The sequence below is a fragment of the Protopterus annectens genome, chromosome 5.part0 (genome assembly GCF_019279795.1).
Source record: "Protopterus annectens isolate FY-2018-M chromosome 5.part0, PAN1.0, whole genome shotgun sequence".
Classification (NCBI taxonomy): domain Eukaryota; kingdom Metazoa; phylum Chordata; order Ceratodontiformes; family Protopteridae; genus Protopterus; species Protopterus annectens.
In genome coordinates, this window is record NC_056735.1 from 142,185,320 (window position 1) to 142,209,574 (window position 24,255).

A 24,255-nucleotide genomic window follows, 5' to 3' on the forward strand; every position below is an offset into this window, starting at 1 on the left:
ATTAGCAATGATGTCACAATAGACATTGGAGTGTTAGAATCAAACCCATGGCCATCAGCGCATGCAAACTGAAAGTGAAGGACTTAATGCAGTGAGCTACTTATAGAATTCCACCATATGCTGCACTCACATATGCACACATATGCATGTGTGCACACAGTAATAACAGCAAACAGTCATACATCTACCATTGAATTAATGAACTTAACACAAAAGTGCCAGTACTGTAGAAAACATATATTTTGGCAAGCTATAGCTATGCAACTTGAAGAGGCTGTTAACATTTAAACCTATATCATATGAAGCAGGTGCACTCATACCAGCCCTCTCTAAGGTCCTCCTGAGAGGCTGAGCAGTCTCTGCAATAGCTTTTGGGGCATAAGCAGGAATATGTAAAGTAAGTGTATGGCACACACTAATAGGTTGTTTATGTCAGTAAGACAAGGGGTACTTATAGTACATTGGTGGTGCTTCAGCTTTAAACTCGGCCTCCCACCTGCCAAGGAGGTTGGCATCATCTCATGTCACTGTAATGGTGGCAACATTGGTCTCCCATAAAAGGAATTTAAGTGACATATGTCACTGCCTGTGCCAGTCCATTCCAAGGTTCAGTCTTGTACTGAAGACTTTCACAGTCTTCCTCCAACAGTCTCTGGCTATAACTTTTGTGGAGAAAGTAAAGAATATTTTTCCACACAGTACCTCAGTACCCGAAAAGGAGCATTGCTTTCTCCCTCTGAAGACATAGTGGACAAATCAGAGAGAAAAATATCAGATACTTCACACCCATGCCCGTACTCATGTATAACAACTGACGCTGGTGGGCAGATTATTTGTGCAAACCATGGTAAGACAGCCCAAAATATGCCATGTATTACCATGTGCGAAAACTACACTGTAATGTGTAAAAAAATGTATTTGATTATCTGCTATGTTTGAAGCATGTATTACAATAACTCCATTTGCATTAGAACAGATATGGAATTACATATCTCCTCCTGGAGCCCTGGGCTTAACTGCAAATGTGCAGTGCTGCCTACAGATGCTTAGGTATGTGAATGATGCTGTGTAGAATTCACTGCCAAGTTTAACCAGCCAGCATAATACAGTGATTCAGAAACAGTAATGAGTTGAGCCCTCATTAGCAAATTTGTGTGATATAAGCAGGGAAAAGGCAGTGAGTGTCAGTGAGGTGCTGTGGAAGAAATCATAGTGCAGCAGCACTGAAACCGGCAACAGATGAGTCTTGCAGTAATTGGTTAGAGGCACTGGATAACAACTTGTATAAGGCAGGTGATACATTTTTAGCCTCACTTTTTAAAAACAGGTGTACTGTTATTTGCTGTGTTACTTAACTACATAATTAACTAGCTTTGCCAGTACTTTTATACATTATTGAACATGTTTGTTGAGAAAGTACTGCAAGGATAAGGCAATGTTGTGATGAAGGATTGTTAAGCCTAATGGGAAACGCACCCATTAGCAAATACTTACAGCACATGTGAACACGTTCAGGCTGGCCTTGTACTGTCATTTTCTGTGAAAACAATTTACCTGTTCTAGAGCTATACATATGCAACATGCGCAAAGGTACTTTTAACAATGAAAGGAAGCAGTCATGTCAACTTGGGAGTGGGAATGTTAAGGCTGTTGTAGTGCGGGGGACATTTGGTCATTGTTTTGTGGCTGACATCAGCTAAATTGTCAGGACAGACAAATGACACAGCAACAGCATGGTATACGGGCAACAAGAGCAATAATTTTATTTGGGGTTTTCCGGACCACTGATGACCACCATGTTAATTGCACTATTTTCCATTCATACAGAGCAGTTCCTAAGAAAGCTAGTAAGCAGAAAAGCACTAGGAGTCTGCTAAAAATGTTACCCAAAGATCAAAGTTCTCTGGTGTAGAGAATGAGATACTTTCCTGGACCTCCATCTCCATGGCCAGTGGCTTTTTGGGCAGGGTGCTGACAACTGGGCCTACTGGAAACATGCCTGAAAAGATCTGGTGGGAGACATTAATGCTATTGATTATTAGGACTGTACTTATGAAGTGGACCACTACCAAGCTACTGACATTACTCATGCTGTAGAAAAAGCTGTCAACTTGGTATGAAACTGTCAGTCACAAGGTACAGAACCATCTGTTGAACCACCTGTCATAGAGAAGGAGGTGTTTCTGGCATCTGTCAGGCACAATGACACATTCAAATGGCCACACAGTATGGTACTGTATATCATTGCAGAAGTTCACCATACATAATAATGCCCTGGGTGCATAGATGTCTTCCTCAGTAACAGTAGCCATCATTCCTCTTAACCCATTACTCACTGGCCAAGTTATTAAATCTGCTTGATTTTGGTAATACAGGAACAGCAGTAGTTATACCTGCATAGCTGCCTGTCCAAGGTTTGCTATTTAAATATTTATTTTTCAGACAATAGTATCCCTACATCTCACTTTGATGTACGTTTATAGTGATCGGCCATAACTTGCTCAGGTTGTTGTGCTTTTTTATGTTTGCAGCTGATTCTCTGCCCTGCAGTACACTGTTGAATTGCCAGTGCCTGACACTGCAGGGTCAGCAACCTCTGATGATGTTGGCTGGGATATATTAACACAGTCCGGTAGTACAGACCATGGACGTAGCCTCTGTGTCTGCAGATGCCCAGGAGGCACACACTACACAGGAACGACAGGTTACTGGTGACATTAGCAGTCAGGGAAGTGTGTTACCTTTTACAAAACACTTGTCAGGATCAGCACATAGCACTGTTGGGTAGGGGGTTTTACACAGGAGAGGTGGGTACCAGTTCTCTCTGGAAACATGGTTACTGTCCTCCCCATGATGTCATCCCATTGAAGTTGCTGTGTCATTGACTGTAGCACAGTGTATGTGCAGGACCACTGTGGAGACACTTAGCTCTGCCAGTACTTTTATATGTTATTGAACATGTGTAGCGAGAGGTGTACTGCAAGGATAAGGCTTCCCAGGAGGGCAGCTGAGTGGAGTTAGTAAGGTGGGATACTACTCAGAAACATGTTTAAAAAATGAGAATAACAAAATAACACAAAAATATAAACATATTATCAAAGACATAGTAAGTAAAATCTGTAGACTGTAATGAAAGACACTGCAAAAACATACCTCAGAAAGTGATTTACTTTTGCTTCTTTAAAAGGAGATGTAAAATTATGGTTTCCCAACTTTTAAACAGCTTCAAAGTGATGTATGTGTGGGAGGGGGTCAGAAAAGCATGTGAAAAGGCAAACCAAGCCTGAAAATAGAAACATACCTTCGCAATTAGGTACATATGTGAAGGTGTAAATAAAGCCTGAAAATAGGTGCATACCTCCAAAAGTGAACAACTTTGGTAAATTTGTACTCTGAGTCATGATTCCCTCGTAATGGTATGATACTTTATTAACACTGTATTTTTAATGTTCATATAGATGAAGGACCAAATTTAGAAAAAGAAGATGAACTTTGTCTCAGAATACCACTTCCTCCTACTCCTGCTAGCTCAGTTTCTCCCTCTCCCAGATCAGAGAGATGTGCAGTTTCTCCAACTTCACAGATTTCAACTCCTTTGTCCTCAGCTCGTGCCCATTCTGCAGCTAGTTCAAAAGAGCAAGGATCCTTCCATGATGGAAGCAGCCCTACTCCTGTCAGTCAAAAGGTGAAAGAACTAGCAGGCCACCTGCAACAAGCCCTAGCAGACCAGCTGAATCAACAAGAGGTAAGATAGCCACTCTGTAGATATTTTGTTTTGTCCTCCCATTTCACTGATTTACTTTTTGCTGGAAATTTACACTAATTTCATATCTGAAGGAATGTCACTTTTTAAGCAGTTTAGGAAGCACTATGGCAGCATATGATTATACTCTGAAAATGAAAGGAAAATAACCTCGTTATAGTGAGGTTCAAACATACCTAACAATCTAAGAATAATGTTCTTACTTGCGCACCTCGTGTTATAACTGAGAATATCACTCTGCCATACAGATAGCAGTTTTAAGAGAACTTGCTCAAAAATCAACTAACAGCTTTAGAGCTGTATATAACACTTATCATGCTGTCATACAAGTGGCAGTAAGAAGCAAAGTGTATCTCTAGTTGGCCAACAACTTAAAAAGCTGTTAGATAATTTATGTTGCAACATGTTTTTAGCTTCTAATACATTATAACAACTTAAATGCCTAATGTATCACAAAGAATTATATTGGGTCCTCAATCACAATCACACTCAAGATCTCACAGACTTTGGTATATCTCAGCTATAAGCGTAGCATGTTTATACATTGTTGGTTGCTCCCATTAGTTAGAAAAATGCAGACTGTTCGAACCTACAAGTCATTTGACTGCATTATTCACAAAAAAATTTCAGACTGACGTGTCTTATTTAATTAGTTATTTTACTCAGTGACTGAAATAAAATTAATCCAATGTACTTAAAATTTTAAATGTATTAGCTCTGCACAAGATCTTGTTGCAGCGGTTTCATTAACTAACTGCATTCACAAAAATGCAGCTGTAGACACGCATGTGTGTGTGTGTGTGTGTGTGTGTGTTTGTGTGTGTTTTTATATATATATATATATATATATATATATATATATATATATATATATATATATATATATTAATATATATATGGGTCTACTTGATAACATTGACACGCCAAAACACCGACAACGAAATAACCGACACAACAAAACCGAAAGAAACCAAAAGTTCAAAAACACAAAACTTCACATGCCCGACAAACCACAATCCTGACAATCAAAAAAACAAATACCTTTCCCGAAAAACACAGACACAACAAAAGCACACCAAAAACCTTACAAACCTACACTAAACCTTACATACACAACTATCTATGCACTAATCTTAACCCAAACCCTAACCCTAAGATTCGTCACTATCGCACACTTACCTTACCCGCACCCTAACCCTAACTCACTTAATCCGCCCCTAACCCTTAAGTCTGTCACTATCGCACACTTACCTTACCCGCACCCTAACCCTAACTTACTTAATCCACCCCTAACCCTCAAGTCCGTCACTATCGCACACTTACCTTACCCGCACCCTAACCCTAACTCACTTAACCCGCCCCTAAACCTAAAGTCAGTCACTATCGCATACTTACCTGACCCGCACCCTACCCTAACGTCCGTCACTATCACGCACTTACCTTACCCACACCCTGACCCTAACGTCCGTCCCTATCGCACACTTACCTTAACATGTCGGTGTTCTCAGCGTCGGGATTCTCAACTTTCGATCATCTCTGTTGTCGATCTTCCGGTGTCTGTGTTCTTGTTATGGGCATTGTGGACTTTTGGCGTTTTCAGGTAGACCCATGTATATATATATATATATATATATATATATATATGTATATATATATATATATATATATATATATATATATATACATATATATATATATATATATATATATATATATATACATATATATATAGGTTTACAGTCACATAGTCGATCGCACTGTGTGCAATTAACGTATGTGCGTAAATCAGGTAGCAAAACCTTACAATAGCAAACAGCCACTATAGCAAGGTTTGACAGTGTAGTTCAGATTGCACTATAGTGGGGATTGGGAAATGTACACTTTCCTCAGTGTAGTGCGATCTCGGAGTTTGTATATATAAGTAGGGGTGTGTGTGTGTGTGTGGTGGATGCAGGGGGGCTTGCCCCCCCTGCAAAACATGTTAAAATATGTTTAGTGGCTATGAGCATTTCAATGAAGTTGAAATGTTCGACATTCAACTTCACTGAAATGCTCAGTTCGGCATTTACTGTGGTCAGTGTTGTGATTTCCGAACATAATCCACAAAGGACTGAAAAACATAACAAAAACAGTTTTTTTACAGAGGACAAGCCCACTTGCATGTTCCATGCCCCCTGCTAATATATATATATACACACACACACACGCACGCACACACACACACACACACACACACACACACACACACACACACACACACAAACACACAGACACACACACAAACACACACACACACACACACACACTTTCAGCAAACACCTAATTATCGACTCCTATTCAGTAAAAATCATTCCTGTGATTTGCTGGATTTATCAAGTGCAAGGAAATACTTGCCCTGCAGTACAATGGATGAACTTCTCACTAAATTGAACCCACCCAAGTGGGGGCTGCATCTTCCACACCTTCCCTAACTATATATGCCAACTCTGAGATCACACTACAGTGGAGAAAAGGGCAAAGTTGTGTAGTTGGCCAACTGCTTGCTCGCTCTTGGCAAATTCAGCGAATTGCAGAAGCGATTTTTGCTGATTAGGAGTCGATGATTAGGTGTTCGCTGCAATACATTTTCAGTGAACTTTCTATCAGCTATACCTGCTTTTTTCTAGTCGATAAACAGTCATCTGCAAGAGGTTTTGTTTATATATATATATATATATATATATATATATATATATATATATATTTTTTTTTTTCATGAAATATTGAATGCTTCAAATAATGAATGAAAAGAGAGCGATCATTTTAGGGCAAAATTAAAATGCTCAAAAACAGAAAGCAATACAAGAAAAATATTTTTTGCAAGGGAGTAAACCACCCAACACCCTGCTAATTATATATACCAACTCTGAGATCACACAACAGTGCGGGTAATGGCAATAAAACAGATCCTACTGTAATGCAGTTTTTCACATGGAAGGCAGCCATTAGGCTGAAAAACAAGCAAAAAAGAGCAGTCATTATAGACCACAACCACATAGGTTCATAGGTGAGTAATAGGTTATTGACTACTGTGGCCCTTTATAAGCTTAGCCTTGCATCTCAGATCTCTTACATGTTCTAGTACCCTTGATAAGCGTAAGCAGGGGCTTGGGAGATGAAACATTTACAAGCAGGGGCCTGGGAGGTGAACCATTTACAGGCTGCCTGTGCACATTAGAGACATAGGTGCCAAAACAAGGATGAATTTCTTTTTCCCCATCCAATTGTCCAAGTTACACTTGAATTAGTTTAGGGAGGAACTCTGCATCAAATGGATGAGGAGCCTGTTCCAAAGAAGGGGTATTCTCTGGGATGCATTCCTGTCTGCCCAGCAGGTCCTATTTATATCACAGTCAATGTTTAAGTCTTTAGAATGGGTAATTTTGGTGCTATTTGTTTTGAAAATATGCTAGAGGTCTATCAGGGTAGAGTCTGACAATTCCTTGTATAATTATTTTCCAGTCCCTTAATTTTACTGTGTCATTATAAAGGAGGCAGGTTTGTAGAAGAGTGATTTTCTTTTACTTTAACAAATCAGTATATGAGAAAAAAATACCAAGAAAAGACAGAGAATAAAATGCAACATCTGTGCCTCAGAAAAATAGTAGCTATGCAAAGTCAAAGAATAGAAAGTTGGTCATATTTTGTTTTAGACTTAGTAAGGGGGGGAAAGAACATGACATTAGATATAAAACAATTGAAAATAAGGCATTTTCTACAAAATTCAGGCAAAAAAAATAAATAAAAGTTAAAAATCTGTCTGCTGCAGGAACTGTGGAACAGAATTCTCAGATCTCTTCCTTTCCAGCAGTAGCTGTCACACATACAACTGCAAGGATCTCTAAGTGCAGCGACAGTTTTGTCACCTTAGAAATAGTGTTGGGAGAGGGGACTGTCAATTTATCTTGGACTACAAAAGGATACTTTGAATAAAGGCATGCAATTTAGTTACTTTTTGGTTGTAGCTATATAACTCCTTAAAATAGTGTAAAACGGGATCTGAGACAAACATAAAATGAGAGTCACTCCAGGAAGAAAAGAAGCAGTCCTGTTGCAGAAGCTATACAGCATGACAGTGATTGACACTAGTCACATTATATGTCAATGGCATGGTAATACACCACTACTTCCTTATGTCTAGGTGACTTATAGAACGCAGGCTTGAAATGGATTATGGGAAGGAGAAAGTGTTGAAGATAAACAAGATTACATTGATATGTTAAGCCCTATTGGCAGCCATTTGTGGGAAAACATGGAAGTTCTATAACATATACTCATAGTGATTTTGAGGTGTTAAAATAGCTCAGATAACAAAGAAAGAGTGAAAAATATTTTTTTTTAGTTCTATGGTGGAGTTTTCTTTTAAAGGCAATCTTCCTAAATAATCACCTAGACCACCCATTTTCAAAGCTATGCCTAGGTAAGGTTAAAGGCACTCAGAAAACAGCACCTAACACCACATATACTGCCCCAAACATAAAGCCCTTAAGGCAAGCAAACATATTTCCCAGGACTCTCTTCATAGGGGGCACCACTGTAAGATATACTGATGGCCCTCTAACCAGGCTGAATAAGGAGAAGATACATGTTAGTTGCTTATCTGGAGCCAGGATCCATCAAATCATGCATGTAATTACTCCATAGGTGCCAGAATGACTCCATCATAGTCCGTGTAGGTGTAAATGACCTGAGATGTACCTCCCTGGACTATATGAAGAGAGATGTTATGGAGCTTTCAGACTATGTGTCTCAGGCTGGTATGAGTCTAGCATTGAGCAGCATATTATTATCTCCAAAGATGATGCCACAATATGAGTAAAATATGAGAAATTTCAACAACTGGATATCTTTATGGTGTCATTCTAAGCAGCTCTAGTACTTGTAAGCTTGGGAGAACATAGTCAACAGACCATGTTGCTTTGCCAAAGATGATCTGCACCTTTCCCCTCTAGGCTTTCAAATACTGGATAAAACTTTATTCACCTCCATAGTGCCTTTTTTAGGCAATGCCAAATTGATAATCCTACCAACATAACAAAATCAATTCAACAGCACATCAAATTATTACTGCTGAATGCCAGGAGCCTAAATAAAAAAACAACATTCCCTACAAGCTCTCCTCACACTCGAGAATATAGACATCTGTGCAGTTACCGAGACATTTAAAGAAGAAGAAAGTACCCCAGCAGTGCAAGGTTTCAGTGCCTTCCACACTTTTCGTTCACTAGTTGCACAGACAAGTGCTAAAGGTAGAAGTGCATCAATGTACATAAATAACCAGCGTACCTCTGGGGTGGTCAGACAGGACGATGGGCTGCAGTTCTTCCACATGCAGATCACCATGGACAAAATCCCATACCATATCCTAACTAACTATAGGTCACCCTCCATGTTCCAAGAAGTTCACAATGCATTCTTGGACTTCCTGTAAACATGCCCCATCCAACCTTAGTCCCTAGTTATGGGCGACTTTAATTACCCATCTATAGACTGAGAACCTATGTAGCCTCGAATCTACAGGCACAGAGATTCCTGGACTTCGTAAATAAACAGGATATACAACAAAAGGAAAAAAAAAATATGCCAAAAACCAGGAAGGGTAATTCCCATAAAGATAAACACTATCTCATAAAAGTAAATAGGCAACTTAGGTCAAGCAAAGGGAACCTTGACATTGACATAGTCTCCCAGGTGAAAGATAACCATAAGGCCTTCTACAGCTATGTAAGAACCCTCAAGGGCAGCACACAACAGTGTGCTGAACTGGTGGTTAATGGTGCTACATTCACCGAGCCTGGCATTATAATGAACCTTTTAGTGGACAAATTCAGTTCCAACTTTATCTTCTCTCACCCCAACCATCCCCCCAAAAAATACCTTCAAGCATGACCCTTCCAACTATAACTAGGGAGCATGTACTGGCTGCACTCATTAAAGCCAAGAACACAGCCTCAGTGGGCCCTAATAACATCCCAGGTTGCTCCCCGAATAGTCTAAAATATGACTTATAAGGACCCCTGTAATTCTTATTTAGCAATAGTCTTAAAGAAGTGTTTGTGCCATGTAAATGGAGGACTATGACAGTCATCCTCCTTCATAAGGAAGGACCTTCAACAGATCCTGGAAACTACAAATGCATTAGTCTGATGTCTTAAATGCAAAGCCATGGAAAGAATTATCATAGAAATTATCAACAAGGATGTAAGAGACCTCCAGACATTAAATCCATCCTAGTTTATCTTCGTTAAAGGAAGGTCATGCTTACCGAATCTGTTGGACTTCTTTGAGAAGATTGCTAAGGCAAGTGATGTGGTGAAAATGGTACATACTGCCTACCTAGATCTGGGTAAGACATTTGATACAATACCCCATTTCGGTAAGGTTGCCAACTGTACAGAATTTTTTCCGAATTGTCCGGAAATAAAGGCTGTTGTCCAGCTGTCTGGATTTCACAGTGTAAATCTGGAAATTCTTATTCTTTGCAGCAGTTGAAAAAAAAATGCAGCCACTCGACTGGTGCTGAAACATCAGCGGGTTATACACACTGCACAAGCAGCACAACATAACTAACTTTGAAGAAAGTACATAGGCATTAGTATGCCTCTCACGTGACATCAACTAACCTTACTGAATGTTGATTTGCGGTTGCTAAGCAGGCATATGCAATTGCATAGACATAAAATGTAGTGTGTGTGTCTGTCTCCCCTCGTCAGTGAGAGAACTCTGAACTTGTTACTGTAAGTCATGGATGGAACACCCCTATGCCTGCTTGCAAGATACATACAAATAAGGCTGGCCATGGGTGCTGGCTTCTGTGTGTTCTTTCCGTGTAACAACAGTCCTGTGATCAGTAACTTCTATTGCTGCCTGGGTAATTTCATAACTTTAGAGAAAGAAATGCTCGCCAGCTCAACTAATCAGAGAAATGTACTTTATTGTCATGGGTGCTTAGTAAGCACCCACGATGATAAAGTACATTTCTCTGATTAGTTCAGCACTGCTTACTATTTAAACCTTTACTCAGCAAGGAATACTAAAAATACATCAAAGCTTCCACTTGCATATAATCACGCTCACGACTTGTTGATCCATGCTAAGGACATCTGGCAATGATGGAGGGGGCAGAAAATAATTAAGAGGCAACCCTGGTAGTTTACTGTAAAATCTTGTTTATTTTTAAGGCATGTTGCTTCATAACTGGTTGTAGCCTGTGAAGTTGCTGTTGTATGCCAAAAAAAAAGAACTGTGTCCGCACAGGGGTATAGCCCTGGTAAATTTCCACTGGGTAATTTTCACTTTTGCAATATGGTATGGAGATCATTATATACCACCAAAGTGATACAGTTGAAAGGTTTAAAAACAGTAGCACTGTTGAAATGTTTAAAAGCAGGAGCAAAAGGGAGAGGCCGGTGCCCCTGTAATAATCAGAAAAAAAAAATTCCTGATTTGGGACTTTGTACCTTCCTTATTTATTTTATGTATTTAATTTTTGCTTAGTAGACAGTAGTTTGCTGAGAAGTCAGTGAGGACTAAGCCAGAAAATAATGACAGGCATTCGATCGCCAGAGTTCCGTGCTTATTACTGTTAAGATAAGAAAGTGCACAGCAGAGGGGAGAGCCCATTCTTGATCACTTGGATGTTGGTTGGTGTCCCTCGTGGATGGCAATACAGAAGAAGGTATGCTGCTTCAGCCAGGTTCAGTAAGCTTACAGAAGGTCAAACATTAATAAAAAAAGTAATAAAACTATAACTACGTACATGATGATTACATACCCATCTTACATGCATTTACACAAAAATAAAGTTTAACTGTTCTGAGTGACTCTGAGTAATGACTTTGCCACAGTGACATTGGTCCACTTAGTCTAGATGATGCCGCTTGCAAGTTGTGCCATAATAAAAAATCAAACTGTCTGGAGACCTGGGCTGCCGCCTCCATTTGTTAATAATCAGATGAGGAGTGAGGAGATAGAAACTCTCTGTCACTAGGGAGCTTTACTAGAAAGGCTCACCCAGACTCTGCTATACTTTGCTGTGAGGGAAAGGTTAGTTTGCTTTTTATTTGTTGTATTACTTTATTGCCTTTTTCTATTTTGAATACTGTGATTTGTTTTATTTACCTTGTGTTTTACTTGTATTCTGCTTTTAACTGCATATTAAAACTTGAAAAGAGACCGCAGTTCTGTCTCTTGTGAGTCAGGCAGAAATTTTTTTCCCCACTTTCCCACCCGGTTACTGTAGTGTTCTTAAATACCACTGTCTTTCTAGTTGCCTTCCCCTTATGTTAATTTGACCATATATCTCATTTCCTCTCTGTTTTTACTGGCTTGTGTGAGTAAGCACAAAATTATCATTTTGTGAAATCACTCCCCTTCAACTATTTAAATTTATTAGCCATCCTACTGTATTCCATAGTACCAGAATACAAAAGTGATCACCCCCTTTCAATCTATCGTACTGTTTTGAAAATAGTAACTCTCCACTAAAACTTAACTTTTTAGACAGGTAAAACTTAAGTTACCTACTTTAACATCTAACTCCTGTAGTGCACACTGCAGTGTTTACGATAAACCATTTTTTTTTTCATCTTACCTATAAGCATCCCTGTGACTAGCACTTGCTTTAAAACCTGCTGGAAAGCACTAGGAAGTCTTAAACTGATATAAGCACTTAACTGTCCTTGTTAATAAGGAAAAATTAATCGTAGGCACTAAACAGCCTATAATTGCAAAGTACCTTGCTAAGGTAAGGGAAAACAGCTCTTGTACTTTACAAAAAAAAAGCACCAAACCAGGCATGTCCAAGGGTCAGCTTCCAGTGATTTCTCCTGTCCACCTAGTGAATCTGGGCACACTGGGGCAATGCAGCAATTGCCTCATGTACACAGACAACCCTCACCTCCTACCACCTAACACTACAACCTGTGAGAGATGCACTTACATAGCCAAACTGGAAGCAAAGCTCTCTTCACCCAAGATTGTTCTAGACAGTCAAGAGATGAAGGTTAACACCTGCACTACACCTCAAGCAACACATAGCCCTTCTAAACCCACACCAACACCCACACATAGCAACACTAAACCCACATATGTGGAGTCCCTTAACAGTAACCTGCCCAAGCAACAAGGACCTCCGAAGCTGAAACTCAAACAAACACCAGTCACAACCAAAGTGTCACATAGCTCACAACACCAGTGTGCCACCCAACAACAGCCCCTAAGGCAAGACAACATACCCAACACTTTAGTCATAGGTGACTCTATAGTCAGGCACACTGATGCCACACTCACCAGGCTGAACAAGGAGAAAATTACAGTCAACTGCCTGTCAGGTGCCAGGATCCGCCACATAACACATGCACTCAAGTCACCCCACAACAAGTACAAATATGACTCTGTCATTGTCCATGTTCGAGTGAATGACTTGAGACGTACCTCCCTGGACTACATGAAAAGAGACATAGAAGAGCTCTCAGATCATGTGGCCCAGGTAGGTAAGACCTTAGCCCTGAGTAGCATCCTGCCTTCGCCCAGAATGATACCACAGTATAAGGACAAAATTATTTGACTTCAACAATTGTTAACAGTTGGCTAAGCTTCTGGTGTCATTCAAAGGGGATCCAGTATCACATGATCGACAGACCACGATGCTTTGCCAGAGATTTTCTGCACCTGTCGCCCCTGGGATTCAGGTTACTGGCTAAGGCTCTTGCCACCCATATAGTATATTTTTAGGCAAAGTTCAAAGGACAAAACCACCACCATAACAGGTACAAGCATGCAAAATCTGAAGGTAATGCTACTCGATGCAAGAAGTCTAAACCTCAAAATGCACTCTCTCTCTTGAGGCAATCCTAAAAATGGAGAACATCAATATCTGTGCAGTAACTCAGACCTGGTTCAAGGCTCCAGAGAGTACCCCTGCAATACCAGGCTACAACTCTTACCACACTTTCCGACCACCAAACCAGGACTGAAACACTAAAGGTGGAGGAGTGTCCATATTCACCAAGGATATCCCCAACACCAGGCTAGTTGCCCAACACAATGCTTCTGAAATTCTCCAGGTGCAACTAACACTAGGTAAGCCTGCAATCCAAATTGTAGCTTGCTACATATCCCCCACCATGCCCCAAGATTCTCACTACACCTTTCTAAACATACGGGAAAATATTAAGATACAACCAAACACCCTAATACTGGGTGATTTCAACTACCCTGACATTAACTGGGAAAACTACTCTTGTACCAACACCTTTGCCCAACAGTTCTTGGAATTCATAAATTCCAATGCCCTGCATCAACTAATCCTTAGTCCCACCAAGGGCTCCAATATCCTAGACCTGGTCATTACCAACATGAGAAATCAATGCTCCACACCTATGGTCACCCCCTCGTTGGTCAGGTCTGACCATAAGCTAATCACCCTTGACATCCACATCCCACCCCCACCCCCCAGTAAGGAAACCTCTGTAAAAAAACTTCTCCAAAGCCGACTTCATGCTACTCAAGTCAGAAGTGACAAACTTCATGACACCTATGCAGATGGGAAGTGAAAGTTCGACTGCTGAATCCTACACTAAGACACTGTACGAGCACATTCACTCGTACATGAATCATGCCATCCCCAATAGAACCAAGATGCTCTCCTCCAAAAAAAGGAAGCCAATCTGGTGGTCCCATACTATAAACAAACTTTACCACAAAAGGAAGAAACTGTTGCAGAAAAGAGGAAAATCCCAGGATGCAAAAAACTCCCTTACCAACCTCAGTAAGAAGCTGAGATCCCTCATAAAATCCTCCAAAGCTGGTTGCAAAAATAAAATTGCCAAAGATTCCAAAGACAACCACAAGGCATTCTATAGCTATGTCAAGAATCTAAATGGCAATGCTCAGATCTGCTCTGAGCTACAACAGAATGGCATTAAATATACTGATCCCAAGGATATTGCCAATATCCTGGCAGATTCATTCAGTGCAAACTTCACCCCTCCCTCACCCCCTAAAGGGCTCATCTCGATACTGAAGGATTGCCAAATTCCAGTAATAAGGGCCACACAGGTAAAAAATGCACTCTCCAAAGATAAGAATACAGCATCCATGGGACCAGATGACATCCCAGGCTGTGTACTACATGAACTACAAAATGAACTGGCACCTCACCTAAGTGTCATGTTTAATTATAGCCTCACCTCAGGCTTCGTGCCCACTGAGTGGCGCACAACTACAGTATCCCACTCCACAAGGGGGAACCACCTTGGATCCCAGGAACTACCTCCCCATCATTCTGATGAGCCTGATCTGCAAGGCCATGGAACATATTATCATGGAACTTATAAACAAAGACATTGGCAACCTTCAAACACTGGACCCCATGCAGTTTGGGTTTGTGAAGGGCCAATCTTGTCTCCTGAACTTGACTGACTTCTTCAAATCAGTGTCTGGAGCCGTGGACAAGGGTAAGGTGGTCCACGCAGCCTATCTGGACCTCGCCAAGGCCTTTCACACCATCCCCCACTCTGGAATCATAGATAAACTTACTAAGCTGGGCATTAATCCCTATGTCACTTGATGGGTTGCCAGCTGGTTTACTGACAGAACCCACAATGTAAAAGTAGCCGACTCCAAATCCAGCTCCAGACAAGTGACAAGTGGAGTACCTCAGGGTTCAGTTCTGAAACCGCTCTTGTTTGGTATCTACTTCTCTGAAGTACAGGCCAACACTAATGGACTCTAGCTAACAAAGTTCGCAGACGATGCAAACTGAGAGCCATTACTGAATCCCCAAATGATGTGGATATTCTACAAAAGGGCCTTACAGAAATATGCTTGGTGCTAGAGCCATGGGCTCAAGCTCAGTGCCAAGAAATGTATAGTTTTCCCCTTTGGGAAAAAACATGTACCCGTGAATTACCACATAGGTGGCAGTACACTAAACATCGAAAGTGTGATAAGACATTTAGGGACACAGGTGAACAGTGGTCTCATCTTCGACAGGTGAACAGTGGTCTCACCTTTGATAACCACATCACCACAACAGTCAGGAAATCCTTCTATGTGGCACACCTCATTACTAAGGCTTTTCATGCAGAAAAAAGGAGGTCATTGTCCAACTGTACTCATCACTCATTAGACCCATTATAGAATACAATGCCCCGCTTGGTATGTACCTCGCATGACATCTGCAACAACTGAAAAGGCCACAGAAATACCTCATTAAAAGAATCACAGACCTAATGCAGATGCCCTATGCTGACCGTATAAAAAAACTCCACGTATACTCTGTCGCATATCATCTACTCAGAGGCGATCTATGCTTAACATACAAGGCCATGTCAAACCCAGAGCTGTTGGACATGCTACACTTAAGAAATCCCAATCCCTCAGAGACACACGCTCCAGCGATCTAAACCTTGTCATCACAATGAACTAAACATTCTGAAGGGATAGGTTCCTGACCCAGAGACTCCTCAGACTCTGGAGTAGACTGCCCATGCATGTCAAGCAGAGCACCACTTTGACCCGCTTCAAAAGGAACCTTGATGATTGGCTAGGAGATAGGAAATTCACCCCGGGGATCACGTCAGTCACCCTGCTAGACAGGGGTCCAGGGAAGTAAATACTGTGGGAAGAAATAGCCAGAGAAGTGTTATGGCTAGGCTTGTATAGGCCCTAGGGCTGATAGCCTAGTACCAACCTATGAACCTATGAGAGAGAGAGAGAGAGAGAGAGAGAGAGAGAGACACGTCACACAGCCGAAGCTGATTGGGTAATCTCAGTTTGCAAGTGAAACCTGAGATAACCTATTACAATTGATTCAGCACCACGACAAAATTGAAAGCAAAGCTGAAATCTTAGTTTGACGGGTTCCTATTACGTGATCAAAACTATAAAACTTCGAACACCACAAGATCGAACTTGAATGTTCGAAGTTTTATAATTTCGAACACAAAAAAAAAAAAACAAAACAACGGACAGAAAGTAACTGTCATAAGCAGGGGGGCAAGTCCCCCTGCACCCCCACACCCACCCTCTTTAAATATACCACCTCCAAGATCACACTACAGTGCAGGAAAGAGCGAGGAGTGTGGCGGGTGCAGGGGGACTTGCTCTCCTGCTTACAACAGTTTTTGAGCTGTTTTTTTTTTTTTTTTTTTATTCGAATTGCTGAAACTTCGAACACTTGTATTCGATGTTTTCAAGTTCGAAGTTTCAGCAATTCAATAGCGCAATAGGAACCCCAGTTTGACAGCTCCTGAAATGGTGAGACCTCATGAGAGTGAGGCATGTATAAAAACACTATGCAGCCAACATCCACCATTTTATGCAAATAAAAAGTGAAGGTCACTGTGTGGAAAACGACACAAGGGAATTAATTATCTTTTAGGTGGGAAGAACGGGAAGGAAGAATGTTGTCTCTGTGTGCTGATGAGGCCTGTGGGAATGCTGGAAGTCAAGTCTATAGAAGAAGAAGTGTAATTGTATGGTAAGTACAGTGGATACATTACAGAGAAGAAATAATTTTCATTACAGATTTACAGAAGGTATAATAAAAAACAATAAATAAAAATACACAAATGCAGTCAGTGAAGTTGAAAATCAGTGGGAAAAAGGGAGAAGGAGATAATATGGTAGTCTAGAGTTTAGCTGAAATGTAAAAGAAAGCATAAAATTGGTGGTGTGTTTGTAGTTATAGAGTTTTAGCCAGGGAAAGTGCAAGAGCACAGTAAGGAATCCAAATTTAGGCGTTGTAAATTTGTGACAGTGTTATTTGTGATTTGAAGGAGTTTAAATTGTCGGTTTGAGGGAGAGAGTTGGTGTTCTACTTTTTTTTTTTTTTGAGACATACCTTTTACTATAGTGAGTCCCCTGCTGCATTGATTTGGATTACAAATGGCTGTTTCTTTCCTTATGTTGTGGAGCATAGAATTCTGCTTGTAGAGTAGGGCATGATAATGCTGTTTACAGTCTCAGATGGCATGGCATGGGCAGTTTTCTGGTTTGTTAATGGAATTATGCATTGTTTTTCGCTAACTTAGCTAGCTCAATCCAGTCTGTTGTAGTCTGTAGACTGCACAATGGTGTAGTTGTCAGTGAGATGACACTAGTACAGAAGCAAGATATGATTAAATTAATAATAATTTAAAATACTAAAATAGAAATCAAAATAAGACCCTAAAAATAAATAAAGTAAGAAAAAAATTGAATTTTTTTTACAGCAGAAAGAAAACAAAACAAATACAACAACAGGAAAAAGATGCAGTAGAAATATAAGAATATATAACAAACAGTACTATAAATAAATAAAAAGGCACACATAAAAAAATTTACTCAGAGTCACCAGCCATGAGCCATCACCAATGTATGCCATTAACTTTTACAGATTTCATAGGGCAAATTGAGAAACAAAATAGGACAGCTTGCACAAGCCCAGTGCTTGTACTTCTTCAAACTACATTCCCAAAAAACATTGCTTTTATACAGTTCTCAACTGAGTTAATTACTTGTTAATTGATATAAAATTTAAAGAAACATCTCACTGTTTTATAAATACTAAAACCTTATTCAAAAACATTTACCTAAGAAACAATGCAACAAGATGAAAAGTTTTAAAATACATAGAATTCCTGAATACTTAAACAATACACCATTTTATATAATCCTAAACTACTAAAACATTCAAACAAAACTCATTCAATATAAAATTAACTTCACCTATCTAGAGCTTTCAGTTTGAGAATGCATTTGATAGAGCTATACTCATTAAGGCCCGGGAACATATATGCATTAGTCTTAATTTGCCATATAAGCTCTTTCTCTTCCAATTTTAATTGCCAAGGGCCTCCCCTAATGTCCTTGCCAACACATTCTACAATGGCATACTTGAATTTATGTAATGGATACTCCAATATATGTCTTGCCAGTGTGTTAGTAGTGGTCCCCTTGCTTATATAGTACTGGTGTTCATATATCCTTTGTTTAAAGGCTCTTTCTGTTTTGCCAATATAATAACTTGGACACAGTTGGCATAGTGCAACATACACTACACTCGCAGTGTCGCAGTTAACCTTACCATTTATATAGTATTCTTTTTCCTTTATGGTAAACATACTACCTGTCATAATGTGTTGGCATTGTTGGCACCTAACACACTTATTCATAGACCAATTGGTCCGAGTCTTATTAGATTTCTTTTCAAGTAGGGCTTTAAGATTAAGTCCTTTCCTATAAACTACGTGTGGCCTATCAGCTACCTTTCTCCTGATATTAGAATCTTCTAATAGGAGTGCCCAGTTTTTATACAAAATGTGTCTTATTTCACTAGCATCAATGATAAAAGTAGTTATATAACTCATTTTAACTTCTTGGTGAGAAAAACTAACGTACTTCTTCCCTCGGTTCATTACTAATGACTTTGACTTTCCAAGTTACAAATACGATTATACTCATATTTTTACTAGTATTGATCATGTCATTAATAGATCCGTTGAAATTAAGATGATCATGAGGGATAGTATAGACTATTACAATGGAACGGCATATCCAGTTCCTAATAATAACTCAGTGAAAAGGGATCTACAAGTTAATGTAAATGGTGCCATAGCAAACAATGATGATGGGGAACGCCCATAAGATGACGTTTTTGACCAGGGCGATGATGCACTGTGCCAACTGTGTCCAAGTTATTATATTCCTTCTAGCACCATTCGACTTATTTCTTGATGAGGGGCAAATAAATGATATTGTTTTCCTTTTCTACTAGGAAATTTAATAGACAAACAAGTTTTGCTGCATCACATCTTGAAATGGATACTGGATTTCCTGCACCTGTGAAGAAAATAACCTCAATTCCTACATGTGCGACTACTAAGGAAGACACTCCACCTAAAAAGAAACAACGAATTTGCGTGTTTCGATGGGTGTGGCTGAAGGATTCAGAGTTCAAATCGTGGTTATACTGGGATAAAAACATCGAATTCGCCCAGTGTAAAGTTTGCTGTTGTTCATTTTCTGTCAGAACTGATGGACTTACAGCCGTCCGGAAACATGCAGCTGGTGACAAGCACAAACGAAACTCTGAAAGCCAAAAAATGTCAAGTACACTCTCAACTGTTTGGACCAAGAACAAGTTACTGCTTCCAAATTAGCAATGACGTTTCATGGAATACAACACATCATAGCTACTCTTCACAGGCTTTTGGTAATAAACTCTTTTGCCAAATATTTTCTGATTCCAAATTGAGCAAAAAAATTTCCTGTGGAAAAACCAAAGCAGAGTAATTCACTGTAAACATTTTATCACCTCATTCCATGGAGCTGGCTTTAAGGGGAACTCCAGCAAAATAAGTCATTCTCCTTAGCAACCGATGCTTCAAACAAAGGCAATTTGAAAACGTATCTGGTGTCAGTCAGGTTGTTTTCATCTACCAGAGGTGTCACTGATTGTTTGATTGATTTCTATGTGGACAGTGATGAAACGGCAGATGGAGTAACAGCCAAGATTTTAGAAGTGTTAGAAGGCAACGGTCTACAAGTTGAAAGCTTAGTCAGCTACTGTGCTGATAATGCATCTGTCAGCTATGGCAAGCACCATTCCATTTTTACTAATTTAAAGCCCAAACAGCCAAGTCTTATCAAAGCAAACTGCAACTGCCATGTTCTGCACAACACTGCCAAACACGCATGCAAACAGCTAAGCTATGATGTTGAGCAGTTGGTTGTCAAGGTGTACAACGAATTTTCATCATCAGCTAAATGGCTGGATGAGCTGAAATCTTGCTATGACTTTGCAGGGGAAGAATACGTTGCTTTATTGTGTCACATTACTGTACGTTGGTTGTCTCTTGAACCTGCAGTTGAAAAGCTGATAAAATGCTGGACAGCTGTAAAGATTTACTTCATCAGTGAAGGAAAACAAGAAACAAATAAATTGATTTGGAGTTTTATTTCAGATCAGGGAGATGGGTTGTTGAAGAATGGTGAACTTTCTGTCCCAGAATGCTATATTCATTTTGTGTACAGCTTCATGAAAGTGTTTACACGGGCTATTAAGCAGCTGGAGTCAAACACAACTTATATCGCACAGCTTTTTGCTGTGAAGGAGAAAGTACACAATGAGTTGGTGGAGAGAAAAAAAGATCAATTTTTTGGCTTTGCTGTAAACAATTTTAGATTTATGACCAACAGCCAGGTGTCATTGTTTAAAACAGAAGCACTGAAAGTGTACGACCAAGCGATAGCTTACCTGGATAAGTGGTTTGACTTTGAAACAAGTCTGCTGAAGAAACTGCATGTTCTAAACCTTGATGAGCCTTGCTGTTTTTCTGACATTTTGAAGATAGTATCAGCCTGTGGTGTGACTGTTGATGGAGATGAACTGTATACCGAGTATCTGTGCTTAAAAGAAGTCATTCCAAAGCTGAAGGCAAAGCAAGCTGAAGTTGACAAATGGTGGGTTGAATTCTTTAGTGGTTCTGATGCACCTAACTTGCAACGAATCATCAAATTTGTTTTTGCTATTCCTACTAGTAATGTCCATGTTGAACGTATATTTTCAATGATGAAAAACCTGTGGACTGATGAGAGAAACCGCATGAGGCCTGAACTTGTAAAAGCTGAACTGTGTGTAAAAGTCAACTTTGATATGTCATGTTCTCAGTTTTTACACTATGTATCCAAAGAAAAGTCAATGCTGAGAGCTGCAAAAAGTGAACAGAAATATTCATTTAAGAAGAACAGGGATTAGAGGATTAGACATTAGTCATTGAACAATAACAGTTTATAAATTATGGACGTGGTACATATTTGTTTGAAGTGTTAGGACAGTAGGAGGAGGACCTTGTGGGAGTGGGGGACATCTTTAAAACTAGATGGCTTTAGAACTTCAGAGGAGACTTCTATAACAAAAGAACAGCAAACCCCAGAAACTACTAGGAATAGGAGAGCACTCAGTCACTGAGCATCCTAATGTAACTGTAAATATTACACCCCAGCTGCAGTCAGAGAGTGGGAGATTTGATGGCCATCCCAGCAGCAGGACTAACTGAAGCCAAAGTAAGCCCACCAAAACAGTGCGTGCAGATGCTGCTGTAACCAGTGCTGTGGATGTGTAGCAGGTCATTTAACACTCGCAGTACTAGACACCTGTAAAAAGGATACCGGCTGATCCCATTGTGCCATGTTTACTTCAAGCAGTCACACCTTTACTTATCAAATTCTCAATTTACTGTAGAAGCAGTTATATCTTTTCTATACCAAGTTAATCAATTTGTGGATGAGGAATCTAAGAGACTAAGACAAGACTAAGGGCTATTTGTAAAATTGTAAATTTTCATCAACATAATATATTTAAAAGTAGGGTATTGTAAAATTGTAAAATGCAGGATTAGTAAAAGGAAAGTTGTGCTTGCTAAACTGCTGATAGGAGAAGTAAAAAACGGGATTATATGCACTTCAGGTGATTTCCTTCATTGTTAAACAGATTAGCTAAACTGTGCTGGAAGAACTGTTGATCCTGCCTTCAGAGAGCGGCTTCTTTTCTATAAAGGGTACAGAGTTGTTTATCTGCAAATTTTCAGAAGACCCCAAAGATGTATAATAAAAGCTGATTAAGTATGTATTGCATATCCTAACTGCAGACTGCTAAAGGAACTATGTCAGTCAGAGGGTGTGTTAACTTTAAACTGCATCTGATCCTACATGTAAACAAGGGGAACTTTTCTATAGTTTAGACATATTAATTGACTACAAAATTCAGCCAGTAGTGCCAGTGCTATGCTAGGGCTAAGGGCTATTGGTTTAAATTTGGTTACCCATTTCTCTGAAGGAAGTGCTTTAAGTGTTTTCTAATTTTTGTGCAAGAGAAGATAAAACAAGTGTCCTCTCCTCTGTCCTGAGTTTGTTTTCCTCTGTTTTAACAAGGTAGAACTGCAACTGAGTGTTTTGTTTCCCCTTGCTAAACTGTGTGTGAAAAAATATTATAAACCAATATTTTGTGTGCCCTTCTAAGTGTTAACTTTGCTGTAATATGCATGCAAAAAATATGGTTGGGTGTTTCTAGTACTAGCAATTAAAGTTTCATATTACATATGTGTGCTCATTGTGTGTGTGTGTGTGTGTGTGTGTGTGTGTGTGTGTGTGTGTGTGTGTGTGTGTGTATGTGTGTATGTGTGTGTGTGTGTGTGTGTGTGTGAGACAGAATTGTCAACTGCTTAGAGTTTTAAAGCAGCAGGATAATTATTCTCTTTGGCTGGGAGGCTAGGAATGGAGAGGTTTGCTGTCATGTGTGAAAGACAAGGGTACATTTCAATGAAGTAAAAACCCTGTGAGTCTTTAGCACCTAGGCCTCTTTCACATAATTTGGTTGAAGTCACCTAACATGAACATCGGTTCACTGACTCAGCATCTTTTTCAGAATTTTGCATCCATTAAGTGCTGTCAGTTTCCTTTTCAGAATTAGTGAATTGAGCAAAGTGGTTTATTTGTTATTTTTCTATATATTTCTTTTAAATTTTACTGTCTCCTCTCCTGACATTGTTAATATTGTTAATATGCCAGTTTTCATTCAGGCTCCTTCTATTGTGTCCACCCCATCCTATGTTTTCCAGTGATCCTTTTCAAATACATTTATTGGTTATTTATTTTGTCAATTAGCTTTGTTTAGTCTGTACATCTTGATGAAGATTATCTGCAGTTTTTTAGCCCATCCTACCTACAGCAAGATGATTCAAGCATCATCAAGTTCTTGACAAGCGATATCAGCCGACACTGCCTGAGAGCAGACAATACATTTTCAGTATTAAGCAGAATAAGGTATATAAGTACTTTCAGCTCAACTAAGCACAAAGAAAGATCATATCATATGTCCAGTAATGGGAAGCAGATTTGCAGACAGTTAGAGTTGCCACTTGCCACCTTTTCAAATGTCCAAAGTGAGACATTTTTTTGTAGAAACTTAGATTTTGCTGGGAAAAACATACCCTGGGTATGTTTTGTTGTTCCATGGCTGTGTAAATACAAAATCTTACAGTTTACAGCCAGAAAAAAAGTAAGAAATTTAAGTTAAGAAAAATAATGCCAGAGAGAGACTAATGGTTCCAAACATTATTAAGCAAAAATTTTAAGCAAAATTTTGTATTAAGGGCACCAAAATTACATGCCTTTTTTGCTTTCACGGTACATGTCCAGAATATTTGACATGAAATGTTGGCAACCCTACATTTCGGCATTGTCAGCAAACTTATGGAGCTAGATATAAACCCATTTATAACATGCTAGATAGCTATCTGGCTCACTGATAGGACCCAAGAGTTTAGAATTTGCAAGGCCAACTCCACAAAGAAGCTGGTCACTAGTGGAATCCCCCAGGGCTCTGTGCTAGACCCACTCCTCTTTGCCATCTACTTCTCAAATGTCAAAGCCAATGCCAACAGCCTCTGGCTAATCAAGTTTGC

General features: G+C 39.6%; 1 protein-coding gene across 1 annotated transcript in view; it reads left to right on the forward strand.

Moving 5' to 3' along the window:
* VWA3B (von Willebrand factor A domain containing 3B) overlaps positions 1-24,255 on the forward strand; it is a 2,054,405-nt gene that overhangs the window by 1,700,520 nt on the left and 329,630 nt on the right. Inside the window, exon 26 of the mRNA XM_044071813.1 lies at positions 3,459-3,745. Coding sequence (XP_043927748.1) covers positions 3,459-3,745 — 287 coding nt within the window. The remainder of the gene's footprint in view (positions 1-3,458; positions 3,746-24,255) is intronic.